Source organism: Trichechus manatus, unplaced genomic scaffold (assembly GCF_000243295.1).
Source record: "Trichechus manatus latirostris isolate Lorelei unplaced genomic scaffold, TriManLat1.0 scaffold00134, whole genome shotgun sequence".
Lineage (NCBI taxonomy): Eukaryota > Metazoa > Chordata > Mammalia > Sirenia > Trichechidae > Trichechus > Trichechus manatus.
Window position 1 is genome coordinate 5,925,527 of NW_004444070.1, and position 20,595 is coordinate 5,946,121.

The 20,595-nt window shown below is 47.3% G+C and overlaps 1 protein-coding gene across 1 annotated transcript in view; it reads right to left on the bottom strand.

Annotated features, from left to right (window-relative positions):
- Positions 1-6,314: 6,314 nt before the first annotated feature.
- The window catches only part of XG (Xg glycoprotein (Xg blood group)), a 56,774-nt gene continuing 42,493 nt past the window's right edge, over positions 6,315-20,595 (bottom strand). The window contains exons 8-10 of the mRNA XM_023739482.1: positions 13,271-13,306; positions 9,637-9,753; positions 6,315-6,331 (exon numbers count right to left, since the gene is read on the bottom strand). Of these exons, the coding sequence (XP_023595250.1) occupies positions 6,315-6,331; positions 9,637-9,753; positions 13,271-13,306 (170 nt within the window). The remainder of the gene's footprint in view (positions 6,332-9,636; positions 9,754-13,270; positions 13,307-20,595) is intronic.

The window sequence follows — 20,595 nt, forward strand, 5'->3', positions numbered from 1 at the left end:
TGTTCACCCTTCAGCTAAAGATTAGACAAGCCCATAAAACAAAACGAGACTAAAGGGGCACACCAGCCCAGGGGCAAGGTCGAGAAGGCAAGAGGGGACAGGAAAGCTGATAATAGAGAACCCAAGATCAAGAAGGGGAGAGTGTTGACATGTCGTGGGTTTGTTAACTAATGTCATAAAACAGTATGTGTACTATTTAATGAGAAACTGTTTGTTCTGTAAACCTTCATCTAAAGTGCGATAAATAAATAAATAAAAACATTTTGGTCCTAGAACCCCTTTACACTCTAAAAACTATTAGAACCCTAAAGAGCTTTTCTTTGTGTGGGTTATAAATATTTGTATTTTCTGTATTAGATATTAAAATGGAAAATATTTAAAATATGTACCATTTAATACGTTAAAGGAATCTCTGGGTGGTGCCAGTGGTTAAGTGCTCAACTACTAGCTGAAAGTTTGGCAGTTTGAACCCACCCGGAGGCACCTTCAGAGACAGGCCTGGCAGTCTGCTTCTGAAAGGTCCCAGCCTTGAAAACCCTATGGAGCAGTTCTACTCCGCACACATAGGGTCACTATGAGTCAGAATCAACTCGACAGCAACTAACAACAATAATATATTAAAGGATAATAATAAGTCCATTACATTTTTACATAAATTTCATATCTTTTATTAAAAAAGAATGTATTTCCCAAAAAATTGGAGGGGGGGGGGAGTATGGCATTGTTTTACGTGGGTCATTTGGAAAATATGGGTTCAAATATGAATTCCTTGAGTTATAGTGGTCTTCCAAATGTTGACTCATTTTACAAAATAACATAAAAAAATCACCTTTGTTGACATCATTACCAACCAAGAAGAAGCGTCTCCTCTTCAATATTCTGTTTGTGCCCTGAATAAGAATTCATTCATTCATTTTTTTCATTAATTAAACAGATAGATAGATAATAGAGATTATAGACAAGATAGATGGTAGACAGGTGGATAGATAGATAGATAGAAAGCACAGAAGTCCACTTTCTATTCTAGGAGTTGGTTCACGTCTTGTCTTTGTAGAGCTCACATTTGTTATAGAGTAACTATCTGTACTCTGATTAATGTAAAATCGAGAGATCTATTGAAAGTAAAGGGACAGCTCCAGCTGAGGATAGACTGAATTCCATGTGGTAGAATCCAGTACTCCAATATGGTGACTCAGCGGTGACATTTTATAAGGGGGAAACAACGGACATGAAGCACAGTACTTGACTGGTATTTACAAACTTAGGTCCTTGAAAGACATCACTTGATTCGTAATTACAGGCTTAGGTCATCGAAAGACATTACTCAATTGGTAGTAGATCATTTTAAGGTGGGATTTCTTGTGACAGGAACTCGTAAGGCAGGACTTCCTGTAGCAGGAGCTCCTAAGGCGATTGGCTTAAAAGGATATAGTGTCTGTCTTAGACTGGTTACAATGTAATCATAAGGGTATGTGGGGTGGGGAATTGCAGGGTAGTTCCATCATCATTACGGGACCTTCCTCTCTCAGAGGAGTCACAGTGTAGTTACATCATCATTGCCGGACATTTCTTGTTCTTATTGTTGTTAGGTGCTGTCAAGCCCGTTCTGACTCATAGCGACCCCATGTACAACAGAACGAAACACTGCCCGATCCTGCATCATCCTCATAACTGTTGTTATGTTTGAGCCCATTGTTGCAGCCACTGTGTCAATCCATCTCGTTGAGGGTGTTCCTCGTTTTTGCCAACCCTCTGCTTTACCAAGCATGATGTCCTTCTCCCGGGATTGATCCCTTCTGACAACATGTCCAAGTATGTAAGACATAGTCTCGCCATCCTTGCTTCTAAGGAGCATTCTGGTTGGACTTCTTCCAAGACAGATTTATTCGTTCTTCTGGCAGTCCATGGTACAGTCAATATTCTTCGCCAACACCACAATTCAAAGGCATCAATTCCTCTTCGGTCTTCTTTATCCGTTGTCCAGCTTTCACACACATATGAGGCAATTGAAAACACCATGGCTTGGGTCAGGCGCACCTTAGTCCTCAAAGTGACATCATTGCTTTTCGACACTTTCAAGAGGTCTTTTGCAGCAGACTTGCCCAATGCAAATGTCTTCGTTTCGTGCCTATATCTGCACAGAAAATGGCTGTTGTTCGGGAGCGAAGAGAACCAGCCACAGCAGAGCTGCACTCAAATCTCAAGTCAGACACTTCACATCTTCTCCGTTACCTCAAATTTAAAAATTCCCTGACACACTTCTACTGGGGCTGGGGAGAAGACAGACAACAATAAAGTAAAAATAATGCTCTCGATAGTATGTCGGAAGTTGATGTGTAATATACAAAAACATTCGTGCAGGCGACATGGGTGTGGGGTGCCCACGGTGGGGTAACGGATTGCAATTGAACGGCACCCCTCCTTCCTGTCAAAGCCTTCCCACATCTACAGAATCTGCCCCTTTCCCCATTACCAGCCCTGGTTAGCCGCCCCAGGAAGAAATGCCCTAAGCCTGCCAGGTGCAGGAACTGTTCAGTCTCCAGGGTGAGGGAAAACTGGGAGGGACACAGACCTCCCATGTTCAGTTCATGCACCTCGGGGTGGGGCGGGGAAGGGCGAGGAGTTGTGTCCGACTGACACGTGCTCAGCAAGGGACAGACAGAAGGGACCGGGAAGAGCAGATATGTCGAGAGTTGGACGGAGCCCGGAGAACGTGGAGAGCATGTATTTGGGACCGCGGAAGGCATGCCTCCGTTAGGAAGATGGGGTTGGGGCAGAAGCCAAAGTCACCAAAGGCTGTAGCCTCAGCAGCCAGGGCAGGACGCAGGCTGAAACGCCCTCATGGAGGCGGGGCTGGCTCGAGAAGTAATTATCACCCTAGACCCAAATGCCTCACCCAGCTGGAGAAACTCCCACCTCACCAACCCTTGGGAGACCGTCAGCATGGAGTTTTGGACCAATGGGGAATGGAAAAGATGCCACTTCTGCAGGCCGTGCTTAGTGGGCGCATCATATTTTATAATTTATTTGTTGTTGTGATTGAGAATGCGCACAGCAAAGGTGCACCAATTCATCAGTTTCTGCAGGAAAATTTGGTCACATTGATTGCGGCGTTCTTCAAGTTGTGCAGCCATTCTCACCCTCCTTTTCTGAGTTGTTCCTCCCTCGTTAACACAAACTCACTGCGCCCTGAGCGTCCTATTTAACCTTTCTGGTTGCTGTTGTCAATTTGATCCCACAGAGAGAGCTCTTAAAGAGCACAATGCTCAAGACAGTCTTTACTGAGTAAGCTAAACCATTGTTTGGTTTTAGGAAGACTTCAGGGGACACTTTTGGTTTAAGGACAGTTTAAAAATTAAATAGATGCATTTGAGACACACACACCAGGTGCCATAGAGACAAGATTGGCACCGAAGGGCTTCCGTGCAGATTGAGGCACCTCCAGCAATGATACTGTCTGCCCCTCATCAGAATCTCTGAGCAGAAACCCACCGGCAGGGAATGAAATATGCTCAGTGGTCAAGAAGCAAATGCTCACAGAAGCACTATTCACAAGAGCCAGGAAGTAGAAAGAACCCACGCGTCCATCAACAGGTGAATGGATAAACAAACACAATGGAGTCCATCCACACAATGGAATATTACTCAGCCGTACAGAGAAATGAAGTTCTGATACACGCTACCATGTGGATGGACCTTGAATCCTCAGGCTGAGTGGACTAAGTCAGACACCAAAGGACAAAAGCTGTATGATCTCACTTATCTGAAATACCTAGAATAGAGACATGCACAGAGAGGAAAGTACGTTGGTGGTGTCCAGGGACTTGGGGGAGAGGAGAATGGGCGGTACAGCTGAAGGGGGACTGAGTTCTGTTTGAGCTGGTGGAAGACTTTTGGGAATGGATGGCGGTGATGGCGGCACAACAGAGTGAATGTGATTAATGCCGCTGAACTGGGTGCTCTCAAAAAGTGGTTACCGTGGCAAATGCAACAAATGTAACATGTATTGGTTACATATCCTTGTTGTTAGTTGCTGTTCAGTTGGCTCCCGACTCATGGCGCCCCCAAGTGTGTCAGAGAAGAACTGTGCTCCGCAGGATTTGCGCTGGCTGATTTTTTAGAAGCAGATCACCAGGCCTTTCTTCCGAGGCGCCTCCGGGTGGACTCGAACCTCCAACCTCTTATTTACCATACAAGTGCTTAACTGTTTGCACCATCCAAGGACCTTATAAAACACTCTGACAGCCATGCGCACTGACCTGCCCGAATAACACACGATTGAACTCAGAAAGGCATTTCTAAAATATATTCAAAGACAAGTAACTTCACGATTTTCAGGCCCTTCAAATGCTGTTTCATAAAGTTTTATGCGCAAGATAGAGAAAGAATGGCACAAACAAGATTTTTTTTTTTTTTAGTTTACATTTATTGTAAATGACTAAAAGGTGCTATGACAGTTACAGAGAAAGGATGTATTTACCTTTAAAAATGTTTACCTGCCATCCATGTATGTACGTATGCATGTATATGTGTGTGTGTGTGTACATACGCACACACACAGCTTTTAACGAGAATTACATGAAACTCACACCAAAACTCATATAGAGAGAAGGTTAAATGGGTATCAGGTTTTGTCACATCTACAAGGATTTCGAAGAGTTGTTGGACATGCATGTTGAAATGGGAAGCCCAGACTGTCTTCAAATTGCTTAAATTAAGCATAAATCCACGATGGTGTGGTTGGGTGCTGTCGAGCTGATCCCAACTCCTAGCGACCCCATGTGACAGAGTAGAACTGCCCTGTAGGGTTTTCTTCGCTGCGATCTTCATGGGAGCAGATCACCAGGTCTTTCTCCCGTGGAGCCGCTGTGTGGGTTTGAACCACCAACTTTTCAGTTAGCAGCCGAGCGCTTAATCACTGCGCCACCAGGGCTCCTTATCCTCGTTGTAAGGCATGCATTCTGAGTCACGTCATCTGGGTAGGTAAGCGCTCGAGCCTTCAAGCACTTTCTGCTTTCAGCTCCCTCCCTTTGGAGACCTTCCAGCCCATCATGATAAGCACAAAGCCTGCATATTTGGGATTTTTATGGGCTCTCTATATGAGTTCCAGTTGTTTCCTATATTTAGGGCAAAGCCTTGAAGTTGTATAAACATGAACCTTAGAACAATCAAACTGTAAACTCTGCCCAAACGGTCCCTCTTCCTCTTCCCACAAGGATTACTACAGTAGAAGCAAATAGCCAGTATACCTTCTAGTTGTTTAAGGACTTAAGATCACCTACTCAAAAAAAAAAAAAAACAAACCATTGTCCTGAGTTGACTCCAACTCATGACGTCCCCATGTGTTACAGGATAGAACTGCTCCATAGGGTTTTCTTGGCTGTAATCTTTATGGAAGCAGATCACCAGGCCTTTCTTCTGCAGTGCCACTGGATGGGTTTGAACCCCCAACCTTTAGATTAGTAGTTGAGTGCAAACCATTTGTGCCATCCAAGGATCACCAATTAAAAAAAAAAAAAAGGATAAGCCAAGGAAAGCAATGCTGTTGACTTAAGAGCCGATACTTCCGTAGCACCAGGACTAAAAATGATATGAAAAGGCTCCAAATCTGAAGCAAAAAAAAAATCACTATTTCTGTTCCCTATTTTCCAAGAATATGGAAGCTATAAGATTTCTCAGGAAAAAGTATCCCAAAACCAACCCCCTAGATGGTTTTTAACATCAGCAATTTTGCACTTAAAATTTCAAAGCCCAGCTTTATTTTCTGCAAGCAATAACGATTTTCTGTGCAGACAAGTAGAGGCTGAAATAATGGTCCGCATCCAGCTTCATTGTCTGTGATGAAAGCTAGAGCATTACCGATCTACCTAAACATTTAGCAGAGGTTAGCCTTCTGACCACAGTACCTTTGAGACCTCAAAAATATCCGTCACCTCTCAGAAGCTGGTAACATCCCTCCAGGCACTGTGCCCATCCACTGCCTTTGTGTTTGTGGCAAACAAAACAGGGCTAAATGTTTGCATGTTATTGAACAATGAGGTAGTTTAAGAACTCCAAACAGAGTCGAGTTCCTCTGTCCGAATTAATGATCAAACCAATAAATCAAGCAATCTTTTCACCAGGCGAGGTTACACCCTGTCTGCCTTATCTTTACACACACATGCGCCCAGTGAATTTGGGATTGTCAGGTAGCTCACGCTTTCTAACAAGAGAAAACACTTGAGCGCGGCGGATTCTGCCAAGAAAAAATAAACTTTCTGCTGAAGGGATCGACGGGGCTCTTGTCTTGCTCGACTGGGTTTTTTTCAAAGTCCTCAGACATTCTCGGGTTCTGAAAGGAAAAATGGGCAGCAAAGTGTCATATCTGGGGAAAAGAAGTTATGGATTGATTTACAGCGTTATTTTGTACTCTTTGCCATTCCTCAAGGGTTTGGAACATCTTAAGTGAATTGATAACTGTGTATCTTTTTTATTAAACCTATGTTCTTTACAGTTCTGTTTATTTTCTGTTGTTGTCGAGAATATACGCAGCAGAACACACACCAGTTTAACAGTTTCTACAGGTACAGTTCAGGGACATGGATTACTGTCTTCAAGTTGTGCAACGTTCTCACGCTCCTTTTCCAAATTGTTCCTCCCCCATGAACATAAACTCACTGCCCCTGAGCTTCCTATCTGATCTTTCAAGGTGCTGTTGTCAGTATGATGCCATACAGATCGTTCTTAAAAGAGCACAAAGCTCAAGGCAGACATTCTTTACTAAGTAGGCTGAACTATTGTTAGGTGTAAAGAAGACTTCAGGGGATATATATATATATCTACATATATATCTACACATATATAGAGTGATTGTATTTCAGATGAAGGTTTACAGAACGAACTAGCTTCTTCGTTAAGCAGTTAGCACACATATTCTTTTGTAACATTGGTTGCCAACCCCACAACATGTCAACACTCTCCCTTCTTGACCTTGGGTTCCCTGTTACCAGCTTTCCTGTCCCCTCCTGCCTTCTAGTCCTTGCCCCTGGGCCGGTGTGCCCCTTTTGTCTCATTTTTTTGTTTTATGGGCCTGTCTGATCTTTGGCTGAAGGGTGAACTTCAGGAGTGACTTCATTATTGAGCTAAAAGGGTGTCCGGGGGCCATACTCTCGGGGTTTCTCCAGTCTGGCCTCTTTTTGTGAGTTAGAAGTTTGTTCTACATTTTTCTCCAGCTCTGTCCGGTACCCTCTATTGTGATCCCTGTCAGAGCAGTCAGTGGTGGTAGCTGGGCGCCATCTAGTTGTGCTGGACTCAGTCCGGTGGAGGCTGTGGTAGTTGTGGTCCATTAGCCCTTTGGACTAATCTTTCCCTTGTGTCTTTGGTTTTCTTCATTCTCCCTTGCTCCAGATGGGGTGGGACCAGTGGAGTATCTTAGATGGCTGCTCACAGGCTTTTAAGACCCCAGACGCTACTCACCAAATTCTGTTTTGTGTTTCCCCCTTTCGATCAGGGTTTTGCTATAGAATCTTTGATCAAAACATAAAACCAATATTGTGTGTGTGTGTGTGTGTGTGTGGGTGATTTCGATGAAGGTTTACAAAGCAATTAATTTCTCCTTAAATTATTAATACACATATTGTTTGGCAACATTGTTTGCCAGCCCTGCAACTTGTCAACACTCTCCCCTTCTCGACCTTGGGCTCCCCATTTCTGTTTGTCTGGTTCCTGGCCCCTCCTGCCTTCTCATCCTTGCTCCTGGACTGGTGTGCCCAATGAGTCTCATATACATGCAAAATCAAGAGTTTTAAGGAGCTTTTACAACGCATGCAGCCCTTCTTTGGATATGGTCTCATCCGTCTTCACAACTGCTGAAGTGGGCGTTATCTCCATTTTATAAAAAAAAAAATAACAATTGAAAATGATGATCAAAGCATGGTCTCCAAACAGTCTGCTTCAGGAGACAGACAGGTGTCACCATTTAGGTAGCCCCTGTCCCTATAACTCCCTTCCTACAAGGTGGCCACACTTTGGGGTGCGCTCAATTCATAGGTGTAGCTATACTGCTCACGCACAACGCATTTTGTCAGGAAAAAGAGATTGTCTGTTATAAGCCCAGGTTCCCCCTAATCTTTCAGGGTGGGGTGTTAGGTAGAACCAAGCTCGCCCTTGCCGGGATGTTGATCAGTACCACCCAACCATCACCAGAGGGAGCCCGCGGGCAGGCGTTAGACAAGTTCTGAAGCCAAGACAATTTGGATAGCTTCCTAGGGCAAGGAGGAAGCTTCTGACTTGAGTGGTCTGAACATCAAAACTTGAGAGACCTTGGGTTAAAGTTTGAGTTACTCTTTCTAACTCTCTCCTCTGGCTCTCATTTACAAGACGTGTTTAGGGCGCTGATCAGCAGTGAGACCCTCTGCCCCCAAAGATGACTAAGTGGACAGGAGCTTCATCAGAGCCGTAGCCTGGACCCCAGGTTGACCAGAAAGCCACTGTGGCCCTCTGCTTCTTCAAGACTCTGAGCTCAGCCTCTGAATTCCACGGAAACGCTTAAAATGTGGGGTTTCTACAACTTTGTGTTTTTTTGGGGGGGAGAGGGGCAAATATTTCAGGTTCCACCCACATGTTTTTCCTGCCTCAACTGCTAGGAAAAATCTACTGAGAAAAGCAAAACCTTAAACGGGGTTGACTAGCTGAATGCAAACCTCCTGCTTGTGGCTTTCCAGTGTAAATTCATCATTTAAAATCCAGGGTGGTAAAACCAAATCTTGCAGATCACAAAAAGGGTTTTAGGTTTTTTTTGTGTTTTTTTTTAAAGCATCTTTGGTTAAAACTCCTGTTTTGGTTTCTCTCAAGCTCCCACGTGTCCATGGTGAAGCCCCAACTTGAAAATACGTCATTATATCCTGACAGAATGGGAGAAAAATGTGGAACAGAACCTCAGATTCTTAAAGAATCCACACTTACTGGACCCATCGAGACTGGAGGACTCCCCGAGACTATCGCCCTGGGATGCTCTTCAAAGCTTAAACCTAAGCTAATCCCTGAGGTCACCTTGTAGCTAAATAACAAATTGGCTCACAAAATAATGAAGACCACCCCCCCACCCAGTACTGAGCTCCTTTAAAAAATCACCTATATGAGACCAAACGGTCAACAATGACTTTAAAACAAAGATGAAAAAGTAAGGGGGCAGGGAAACTAGATGAAGGGAAACAGAACAACCAGAACAGAAATAACGAGAATGTTCACACATCGAGAAGAATGTAACCAATGTCACCGAACAACTTGTGTAGAAGTTTTTGAATGAAAACCTCCACTGCTGTGTCAACCTTCACTGCAAAGACAACAGAATATAATTTAAACAGAAATTATGTCCTTATGCTAAAAACCGGTTGTCGTCAAGTCGATTCTGACTCATAGCTACCCTATAGGACAGAGTAGAACTGCCCCATAGGGTTTCCAAGGAACGCCTGGTGGATTCGAACTGCCGACCTTTCGGTTAGCAGCAGAGCTCTGAACCGCTGCGCCACCAGGGCCCCAGATGTCTATATTGGACATAAACAGAAATAGCATCATGGCCCGTGAAAGACACCAGAAAGTATTTTTATCAGACCTTAGAAACAAAAATAAACACTTTTTTTTTTCTGTGCAACTTGCCGTTAGTCCTGAAACAGTTCTTCCTCCGATTGTAGGTGAAATAGCTGGTGGCCGCCCCCACCAGCGTTACCACCACGACAGATACTATGGGGGACACTATGCTTGCAATGGTGTTGCCTGCAGGAGCGGAGAAAAGTGACGTCTTTTGAGAAAAGCACAGCCAGCAAGAAAAGTCATTCCTTTAAATCACCCCACAATCGCAGACCTCGGCCCATCCACCCTGTAACCCACAGAAAGCACACAAATCAAACATGAAGCCTCAGAAATGATTTTGCTTTCGTCAAGCATCAAAGTGGTTAACCACGTCTTACCTGTCCACGGCATTCAAAACAGGGCTGAGAACCGGACTGGACCAGAACCAGTCTAGCCCGGCCCCAGCTGCTTCCACTTATACCCACTGCCTTTGAGTCGATTCCCACTCGCTGAGACCCCACGTGGTACAGAGTAGACCTGCCCCATAGGGCTTTCTGGACTGTGATCTTTATGGAAGCAGATCGCCAGGCCTTTCTTCCTCAGCAGCGCTGGGTGGGTTCGAATCACCAACGTTTAGGTTAGTAGTAGAGCACAAACCATTTGTGCTACCCAGGGACCAGCCTTCCACCTATAAACCTTACTTCACCTGTCTGTATTCTCCAAACCTGTATTTTCTTTTTTTTATTGTACTTTTTTTTAAATTGTACTTTAGATGAAGGTTTACAGAACAAATAGTTTCTCATTAAACAGTCAGTATACATATTGTTTTATGACATTGGTTAACAACCCCTCGGCATGTCAACACTGTCCCCTCTCAACCTTGGGTTCCCTATTACCAGCTTTCCTGTCCCCTCCTGCCTTCTAGTCCTTCTCCCAGGACTGTTGTGAAACCCCCATTTTCTCGATACTTCATCTCACTGAAGCCCAGACCCCTTGTATCTGTTGCAAAGTCAAGAAAGGACAAGAGGCCCAATGACAGATTTGCGCCCCCTTCGAAAGGACCCTCCTTGCTTGACCTTTCCGGAAGCGGCCCCTTTTGATTTCCCCCAACTGACTTCCTCCCGCGGTTGTTATTGTTAGCCGCGTGGAGTCGCTTCTGACTCCCGGCGACCCCACGTGCGCAGAGTACAACCGGTTTTCAAAGCGGGGACTTTTGGAAGCAGCTTACCATACCCGTCTTCCAAGATGCCTCTGGGTGGGTTCGAACCACCAACCTTTTGGCTTATGGTCGAGCGCTTAACTCTTTACACCGCTCTGGGCCTCCTCAACTTCCTTGTAGCTTCTTATAAAAGGAGACGGTTCTGTTTGTCAGAGCCCCGGTGGCACAGTGGTTAAGAGCTGTGGTGAGCTACGGCTGCTACCAAAATGTCGGCAGTTCAAATCCACCGGCTGCTCCTTGGAAACCTTATAGGGCCGTTCTACTCCGTGTCGGAATCGACTCGTTGGTAACGGGGTTCTCTGGTAAGCCGCAGTCCTCTTGAGGGCCAGCTTCCTTGCTGCAGCAATTCCATTTCCTCCCACAGAAAATCTCTGTTGAATTGTTTACAACTCAGTTCCTGTATTTGTCCCTGAACAGTGCTGTGCACACAGTGGGCACGTGGTGTTTGTTTGTTTAATTTGATTGATATTCACCTTTTTAGATGTAGAAAGTTTTCTCATGCAAAGAATGTTAGACTCAAGAGAACCCAGGTAACCTTCCGTCAAAGACCCCCTGGGAATCGGGATGCAGGCATACAGGAGGCAAGGGTGTCCCCCACGCCTTTGAGGCGGGATTATCACAAGCTAGGAGCCCCTGGGTTGGTGCAAATGGTTGAGTACTTGGCTGCTAACCAAAAGGCGGGAGGTTCAAGTCCACCCAGAGGCGCCTCAGAAGAAAGGCCTGGCGATCTACTTCTGAAAAACAAATCATGAAAAACCCTGTGGAGCACAGTTCTACTCTGACACACACAAGGGCTCCATGAGTCAAAGTCCACTCAACAGCAACTGGTTTTTCATGGGTACAAACAATCATGTAGATAAACTCAGACACGTACCCACCACCTGTCTGTTAATTTGTTGTACTGTGGTGGCTTGCCTGTTGCTGTGATGCTGGAAGTTACGCCACCGGTATTTTAAATACCAGCGGGGTCACCCGTGGTGGGCAGGTTTCAGCGGAGCTTCTAGACTAAGACGGGGCGGTCGGGCGTGCTGGTTTTTTTTCTTATTAAGCTTGATAATGGCTTCCCCTCGGGACACAGTGCAGACCCCTCCATCCGGCTACCTGGCCAGCCTCGGGTCTCGTCCTTCTCCCCATCACGCCCCATGCCCTGGCCACGCTCAGGAATACACCCAGCCCTGCCCGGCACACTCTCTTCCCTAACACCTCGCTCGCTGCCCTGGCTACTTCCCACCACCCTTTAGGCCTTGGCTTTGATATTGTTCCCCCCGCAGGAAGCCTTACCAGTCCTCCTCTCCCAACCTAGGACTAACCAATCGCCGTCAAGTTGACCCCAACTCATGGAGACCCCATGGTAAAGGGCAGGACAAACGAAGAAGCAATTTCCTCCAAGTGTGGCAAGAGGTGACACGAGGCGTCCGGGGACTCATTCTAGACTCACAGTGCTCCTGTGTGTGTCAGACTGGATCCGGGCCCCATAGGTTTTCAGTGAGGGAGCCCTAGGGGCACAGTGGTTAAGAGCTTGGCTGTTAACCAAAAGGTCAGCAGTTTGAATCCACCAGCCGCTCCTTGGAAAGCCTGTGGGGCAGTTCTACTCTGTCCTACAGGGTCGCTATGAGTTGGAATCGACTCGACGGCAACGGGTTTGTAGAAATTTTAAAGTGCCCGCTGCTAACCAAAAGGTCAGTTGTTTGAACCTACCAGCCGCGCCATGGGAGAAAGATGTGGCAGTCTGCTTCCATAAAGATTTACAGCATTGGAAACCCTATGGGGCAGTTCTACTCTGTCCTATACGGTCACTATAAGTCAGAATTGACTTGATGGCGATGGTTTTTTTCCCCCCTTGGTTTTAGTTTTTTTGGAAGGAGATTGCCAGGCCTTTCTTCTAAGGTACCTCTGGGTGGACTCCAACCACCAAACTTTCAGTTAGTAATTGAGTGTGTTAACTATTAGCTCCCCCCAGGGACTCCTGGTTGTATTTTGAGGGGCAATCATTTTTGTTCAAAAGCTTCTTTAGAAAAATAAAAATATGAAATGAATACAAATAGGAAGTGGTGACTCCACGTCTGTTGGGTTGAAATAATAACAGAGGACACTGGCTCCATGAGGACACTGGTGGCTCAGTGCTAGAATCCTCGCCTTCCATGCAGGAGACCTGGGTTCAATTCCCGGCCAATGCACTTCCTGTGCAGCCATCACCCGTCTGTCAGTGGAGGCTTGTGTGTTGCTGTGATGCTGAGCAGGTTTCAGCAGAGCTTCCAGACTAGGAAGAAAGGCCTGGCGATCTACTTCTAAAAATCAGCCCATGAAAACCCTCTGGATCACCAACAGCCAATCATGGGGATGGTGCAGGGCCAGGCAGTGTTTTGTTCTGTCGTGCCTGGGGTCACATGATCTGGGACCGACTTGACAGCATCCACCAGCAACCCTGGCCATTCCTGCGGGTGCTTTACAAGGGCGTGCTCTTATTAGATCAAGTTCGGGGCGTCTGAATCAAACAGTTACCTTGAGGGTCGCCATAAGTGGAAGCTCCATCTCCGCCTGTAAGGGAGAAACATACATATTCATTCATTCATTCCTCAGAATTGACTGATGCTTTCTGAAGACAAGCACGGTTGGAGAGGCTGATGGGACAAGGAACACGGCAGACAAAACTCCACGTCTCCACGGAGCTGGTGGCACTTCACCATGCAGACAGACAACTCATGTGACGAGTAAGCGCAAGAGCCTCCCCATCTACTGCTGATGGAGAGACTGGGGAAAATCAAGAGCGACGTGGGCTCAATGTTACTGGCCAAGGACAATACCCCGGTATTCACACACGTGCACACATACACCCCTGTAAGCGGCCTTAGTTCCTTTCAAGAAATCAAGGCTGCGTCACATACGTGCTGTCTCCCCATAGCATGGGTGGCTGGCGGGCGCACACATCAGGGAGGCAGGTTAGGAGGTCCCCATGGACGAGACAATAGGCACCCCGTCCCCCGGCGCCGCGGCATGGGGTTAGTATCCCGTGGAAGGAGACTTTCTCCTGCCACGTGTGTGAAGGCACCGTTCCTTTACCATAAGGATTTCCGTAAGGAGAACTGGGTCTGTAGCGCCCTCCTCCTGCAGGGAGAAAAGATCACATGAGTCACAAGATAACCCTCAGGAAGTCTTGGCGAGGGACTGAAATCCAGGCCAACGCGTAAGCTGGACTCCTGAAGCCTCATGCGGTGAAAAGCTGCCCAGGTGTGGACGTGTCCCCCCGCGGCAAGGAAAGGGCTTTTCCGAGCACGCAGCCAGTGGCGTCCCAGGTGGCGCTGGAGAGGAGGGGCCTGGTAGATCGGCGGGAGAACACGTGGTGAACTAACGCGGGCCCTGAGGAGGGGGCCTCAGATGGTGTCGTGGGTTGAACCGTGTCCCTTAAAGAGGAAATGTCGAAGTCCTAACGCCTGGTACCTGGGAAGGTGACCTTTTCTGGGTAACGTCTTTTGAAATGTTATCAGTTAGGTTAACATGAGGCCATCCCAGAGTAAACCAAAAACATACTAACCCTACAGGACAGAGTAGAACTGTCCCACAGGGTTTCCAAGGAGAGGCTGGTGGATTCGAACTGCCGACCTCTTGGTTAGCAGCCCAGCTCTTAACCACTACACCAGCAGGGCTCCTTACTGGAATAGAGTGGGTCCTGATCCTATCTGAGTGGTGTCTTGTCAACGAGGAGAAACACAGAGAGACAGAGGAAGGGCTACAAGGACCTGGGACTACCAGAAGCTGGGAGAGACACGGAAAGACCCTCCCCAGAGCCTCAGGAGGGCCGGTGGCCCTGCCCACACCTTGATTTCAGACTTGTATCTTTGCAGATGTTGCCAGTTAACATGTGCTCGTCTTGGAATACGGTGGGTCCTGGGGACACTGGGATATTGAACTTCTGGCATCCAGAACTGGGACAGAATGCATTTCTTTTTCCTTTCTTTCTTTTTATTATTGTACTTTAGATGAAGGTTTACAGAGCAAACTAGCTTCTCATTCATTGATTAACAACCCCACGACATGTCAACACTCTCCCTTCTCGACCTTGGATTCCCTGTTACCAGCTTTCCTGTCCCCTCCTGCCTTTTCGTCCTTGCCCCTGGGCTGCTGTGCCCCTTCAGTCTCGTTTTGTTTTATGGGGCTGTCTAATCTTTGGCTGAAGGGTGAACCTCAGGAGTGACTTCAGTACTGAGTTAAAAACGAGCCCAGATGCCATATTCTCTGGGTTCCGTCCTATGTCTTGAGAACAATTTTTAAAGCAAGAGGCAAGATTTTTTTTTTAAGTGCTAATTTTGAAGCTGAACAGTTTATGCAGATGTTATTTATAGGTTGAGGGATAATTGAATCAACTGCCTTCTCCAAGGCAACCGTAGGCAGTAGGGAAACTTGGCCGTTTACAGCCAGCATTTAAGATGATCCCAAACAAAAACCCAACACTGTTGCTGTCAAGATGCTTCGGACTCACGGCGACCCCATGGGTTCCAGGATAGAACTGCCCCTTAGGGTTTTCTTGGGTGTAATCTTTTTGGAAGCAGATCGCCAGGCCTTTCTCCCACAGAGCTTCTGTGTGGGTCCAAACTGCCAACCTTTCCGTTAGTCGTTGGCACACCCGTTTCCGTTGGCACACCCAGGGACCTGGTGTAAGACGATCGATAAAAAGTTTTGTCTGCAAAGATTAGACAGGACTATAATACAAAAAATAATACTTGTGAGGAGCGTGCTTCTTAGTTCAAGCAGATACACGAGACCAAATGGGCGGCTCCTGTCCGGAGGCGGGATGAGAAGGCAGGAAGGGACAGGAACTGGTTGAATGGACACAGGAAACCCCGAGTGGAAAGGGGGAGTGTGCTGTCACATTGTGGGGATTGCAGCTAATGTCACACAACAATCTGTGTGTAAATTTTTGTATGAGAAATTAACCTGAGCTGTAAACTTTCACCTAAAGCACACACAAAAGGTTTGTCTGCATTGTCAGCTTGGGCTTGTAACCCTCAAAAGGGTCAGCAGGCAGAAGGGACGCCCTCCTCAGCTGGTCAAGGTCAGCCGTGCCCGTCGGCACTGGGCGTCAGCATGGAACACACCAGATGTGTTCTACCACCCGCAGGAAATGCCGAGTCCCTGGGGCGGAAATTCTGCCCCCCCCCCCCCAGTATCCGTGCTAATACCTCTGGGCTAAACTCAGGGTGGAGTCCCTGGCTGGCGCAAATGGTTAACCCACTTCGCTGCTCACTGAAAGGATGGAGGTTTGGGTCTACCCAGAGGTGCCTCAGAAGAAAGGCCTGGCAATCTACTTCTAAAAAAATCAGCCGTTGAAAACCCTAAGGAACACAGTTCTGCTCTGACACACATGGGGGCACCATGAGTCTGAATCGACTTGACAGCAACTGGTCTTGTTCATCCTAACACACTCAGCAAGCCGTGACCTTGTGATTTTGAAATCCAGTAGATGTGACTCCGCCATTGAGCCCCGGCGGCACAGTGGGAAGAGCTCGGCTGCTCACCAAAAGGTCAGCAGTTTGAACCCACCAGCCGCTCCTTGGAAACCCTATGGGGCAGTTCTACTCTGTCTTATAGGGTCACTATGAGTTGGAATTGACTTAATGGCAATGGGTTTGGTTTTTGGTTGTCTCTGGACGGTACAAATGGTGAACATGCTCGGCTGCTAACTGAAAGGTTGGAGGTTCGAGTCTACCCAGAGTTTCCTCAGAAGAAAGGCCAGGCAATCTACTTCTGAAAAAACCAGCCGCTGAAAACCCTAGGGCGCACAGTTCTGCTCTGACACACATGGGGTCACCAGGGGTCGGGGTGGACTCCACGGTCACTGATCTAACGTCAAGGCCGATTCACAAACTCTCTGCTGAGGGTCACCGGGTGGAGGTCTGGACGCGGTAGGAGGGGGGCTGCCCTTTCAGGAGCCAGATGTATAAATGAACACGTTGTTGCTTTTGTTATGCGCCTTAGAGTCGGTTCCGACTCAGAGTGACCATATAGGACAGGGTAGAACTGCCCTACAGGGTTTCCAAGGAGCAGCTGGTGGATTCCAACTGCCGACCTTTTGGTTAGCAGCTGAGTGCTTAACCACTGTGCAACCAGGCCTCCTATATGGCGCCCCCCAAAGTGGGTGGCAGCGCATCTGCATGAGTGGACCTTGACCACCTGCTGTTTGCACCTGGCGTTGGCCTCATGGATGAGCGCGGTATGGTGGCAGCCGCTTCCCTCTACGGATAAAACGGCAGCCCTTTTGGTGAGTGTCAGGGATTGAACTGTGTTCCCCAAAATGTGTGTCAACTTGGCTAGACCATGACTCCCAGGATTGTGTGATTGTCCACCATTTTGTCATCTGATGTGATTTTCCTGTGTGTTGTAAATCCTGCCTCTACAATGTTAATGAGGTGGGATTAGAGATGGTTATGTTAATGAGGCAGGACTCAATGTACAGGATTAGGTTGTATCTTGAGTCAATCTCTTTTGAGACATAAAAGAGAGAAGCGAGCAGAGAGACGGGGGAACCTCATACCACCAAGAAAGTAGTGCCAGGAGCAGAGCGCGTCCTTTGGATCCGGGGTCCCTGTGCTGAGAAGCTCCTAGACCAGGGGAAGATTGATAACGAGGACCTTCCCCCAGAGCCAAGAGAGAGAGAAAGCCTTCCGCTGGAGCTGGTGCCCTGAATTCAGACTTCTAGCCTCCTAGACCGTGAGATAATAAACTTCTGTTTGTTAAAACCATCCACTTGGTGGTATTTCTGTTACCACAGCACTAGATGACTAAGACAGTGAGCATTTATCCCCCTGGGCCTCAGACAATGGTCCCTGTGAGGGGCGTGCCCTTATTAGAGCCCTGACTAATTTCTTGGGAAATCATGCTGGAAAGGACCAGCAATTCTGAGAGAGCTGCTGGATAAGTCGTTTCTTTCTAGCTTCTGAACATGACGAACAGCATAGGAACATGCTCCAGAGAGCCTCCTCGCAGGAGAAGAATTTTAAGAGAACCGTGCGTGGGGTAAAATGGCTCCCTAAACGAGATATCACGAGGGTAGTGCTCGTTCACTGGTAGAATCCTCACCTTCCACGAGAAAGACCAGGGTTCAATTCCCAGCCAGCGCCTGAGGCACAGCCACCACCCGTCTGTCTGTGGAGGCTTGCGGGTTGCCATGACACTGAACAGGTTTCAGCAGAGCCTCCGGAGTAAGACAGACTAGGAAGAAAGGCCTGGCAATCTACTTCCAAAAGTCAGCCAATGGAAACCCTCTGGATCACAGAGGTCTGATCCACAACTGATCATGGAGACGCGCGGGACCGGGCGGCATTTCCTTCTGTTGTGCACGAGGTCACCACGAGTTGTGGCGGACTCCACAGCAGCTGCTTTACTATAGCTTTCCGGCAGGCGTGGCTCAGTGGTAGAGTCCTCGCCTTCCATGGGGGAGACCCGGGTTCGATTCCCAGCCAGTGCACCTCATGCACAGCCACCACCCATCTGTCAGTGGAGGCTTGTGTGTTGCTGTGATGCTGAGCAGGTTTCAGCGGAGCTTCTAGGCTAAGACAGACTAGAAAGAAAGGCCTGGAGATCTACTTTTGAAAATCAGCCAATGAAAACCCTATGGATCCCCACAGAATAGTGTCTGATACAGTGCTGGAAGCTGAGCCCCCTGGTTGGAAGGCGCTCACAATACACGGTGGTCGCAACGATGGACTTACACACACCAACGATGGTGAAGATGGTACAGGACTGGGCAGTGTTCCACTGTGGTGGCGTGGGGTCTCCGTGAGTTGATGGCAGCTAAAAACAGCATCAGTACCATAAATTATTAACTAGACAGTGGGAGACCGTGGAGTTTGGCCTGGACACGCTGGTGACACACCATTGAACAGGGGACCAACCCCATGGCGGGGGTCCCTGACGATCACCCCCCATGCCAATGAGGTGGCTGGATGCTCAGGCACCTCTCTCAAAGGTCGTCCCTGCCCCAGCACTGCTGGGCCGTCACCCAGACGCTGCTTCTTCCTTTTTTAAAAATAATTTATTTTGTTGTTATTGTTGAGAATATACACAGCAGAACATACGCCAATTCAACAATTTCTATGAGTTTCGTTCCGTTGTGCATGGGGCCTCATTAACCTAACTGCCTCTAATCCTGCCTCATTAACATCATAGAGGTTAGGGTTTACAACACATAGGGTAATCACATCAGATTGCAAAATGGTGGACAACCACACAATACTGGGAATCGTGGCCTAGCCAAGTTGACACACATTTTGTGGGGGACACAACTGAATCCATAACAGAAGGTGAGTTAGGGAGAGAAACAGGAAAAGCAAAGGGTCAGCCCAGAAGACCAACTCAAGCAGAGAGAGCTTTCGTTTACCGAAGCCTCGTCCCAGGTTGAAGCTGTTGTTGTTGTGAGTTGTTGCCATGTTGGCTCCAACTCATGGTGACCTCATGTACAACAGAAGGCAACATTGCCCGTCCTGCACCATCTCCATGATCCTTGCTGTGTTTGAGTCCACTGTTGCAGCCACTGTGTCTGTCCATCCCACGGAGGGTTTTTCTCTTCTCTCTGACCCTCTACTTTACCAACCATGCTTCCTTTTCTAGCTATTGGTCTTTCCTGATGACGTGTCCCAAGTAAGCCAGCTGAAGTCTCACCATCTTCGCTTCTGAGGAGCATTCTGGTTATATTTCTTCTAAGACTGATTTGTTCATTCTTCAGGAAGTCTACGATATATTCTGCTTGTACTGTATCATGTTGTTGACTGCCGTCCAGCTGGCTCCAGCTCATGGTGACCCCACGTACAACAGAAGGAAACACGGCCCGGTCCTGTGCCATCTTCACAATTGTTGGTATGTTTGAGTCCATTGCTGCAGCCATTGTGTCAATCCATCTATCGCGGAACGTCTCCCTCATTTTCGCTGACCCTCTACTTTACCAAACATGACGTCCTTTTCTGACAACCAGCAGTCCCAGAAACACTGCCCTCTCCTGCCCACCCTTCACATGCCCAGATGGTGGATGTACCATACCGTGTGTGTTTCCATAGCTGTCATAGTTGGGGTTGTTGATATAAGATATATGATATCATCTTATCAGGTAAGATGATACATCATCTATCTATCATCTATCATTTATCTATCTAATTTATCTATTTATCTACCTACCTATTATCTATCTAGTTAACTAAGCTATCATCTATTTATCTATCCATCATCTAACTGTCATCTCTCTCTCTATGTCTCTCTCTATATATCCATCCATCCATCCATCCATCTCTATGTATCGTTTATCTATCTATCCATTCATCTGTATCTATTCACCCATCCATCCATCCATCCATCCATCCATCCATCCATCCACCCAGCCACCCATCCATCCAGCCACCCAGCCACCCACCCATCCACCCAGCCACCCATCCATCCATTCACCCATCCATCCACCCATCCATCCATCCATCCATCCAACCATCCAACCATCCATCTCTATGTATCATTTATCTGTCTATCTATCCATACATCTATATCTATTCACCCATCCATCCATCTGTCTATATCTAGTCACCCATCCATCCGTCTATATCTATTCATCCATCCATCCATCCATTCATACATACATACACACATACATATATTCATCCATTTACCCACATATCCATCTGTCTATCTATCCATCTATCCATCCATACAATCATCCATGCATCTGCCCATCCATCCACCCACCCATCCACTCATCCATCCATCCATCCATCCACCCACCCATCCATCCATCGACCCATCCACCCAGCCACCCAGCCACCCAGCCACCCATCCATCCATCCATCCATCCA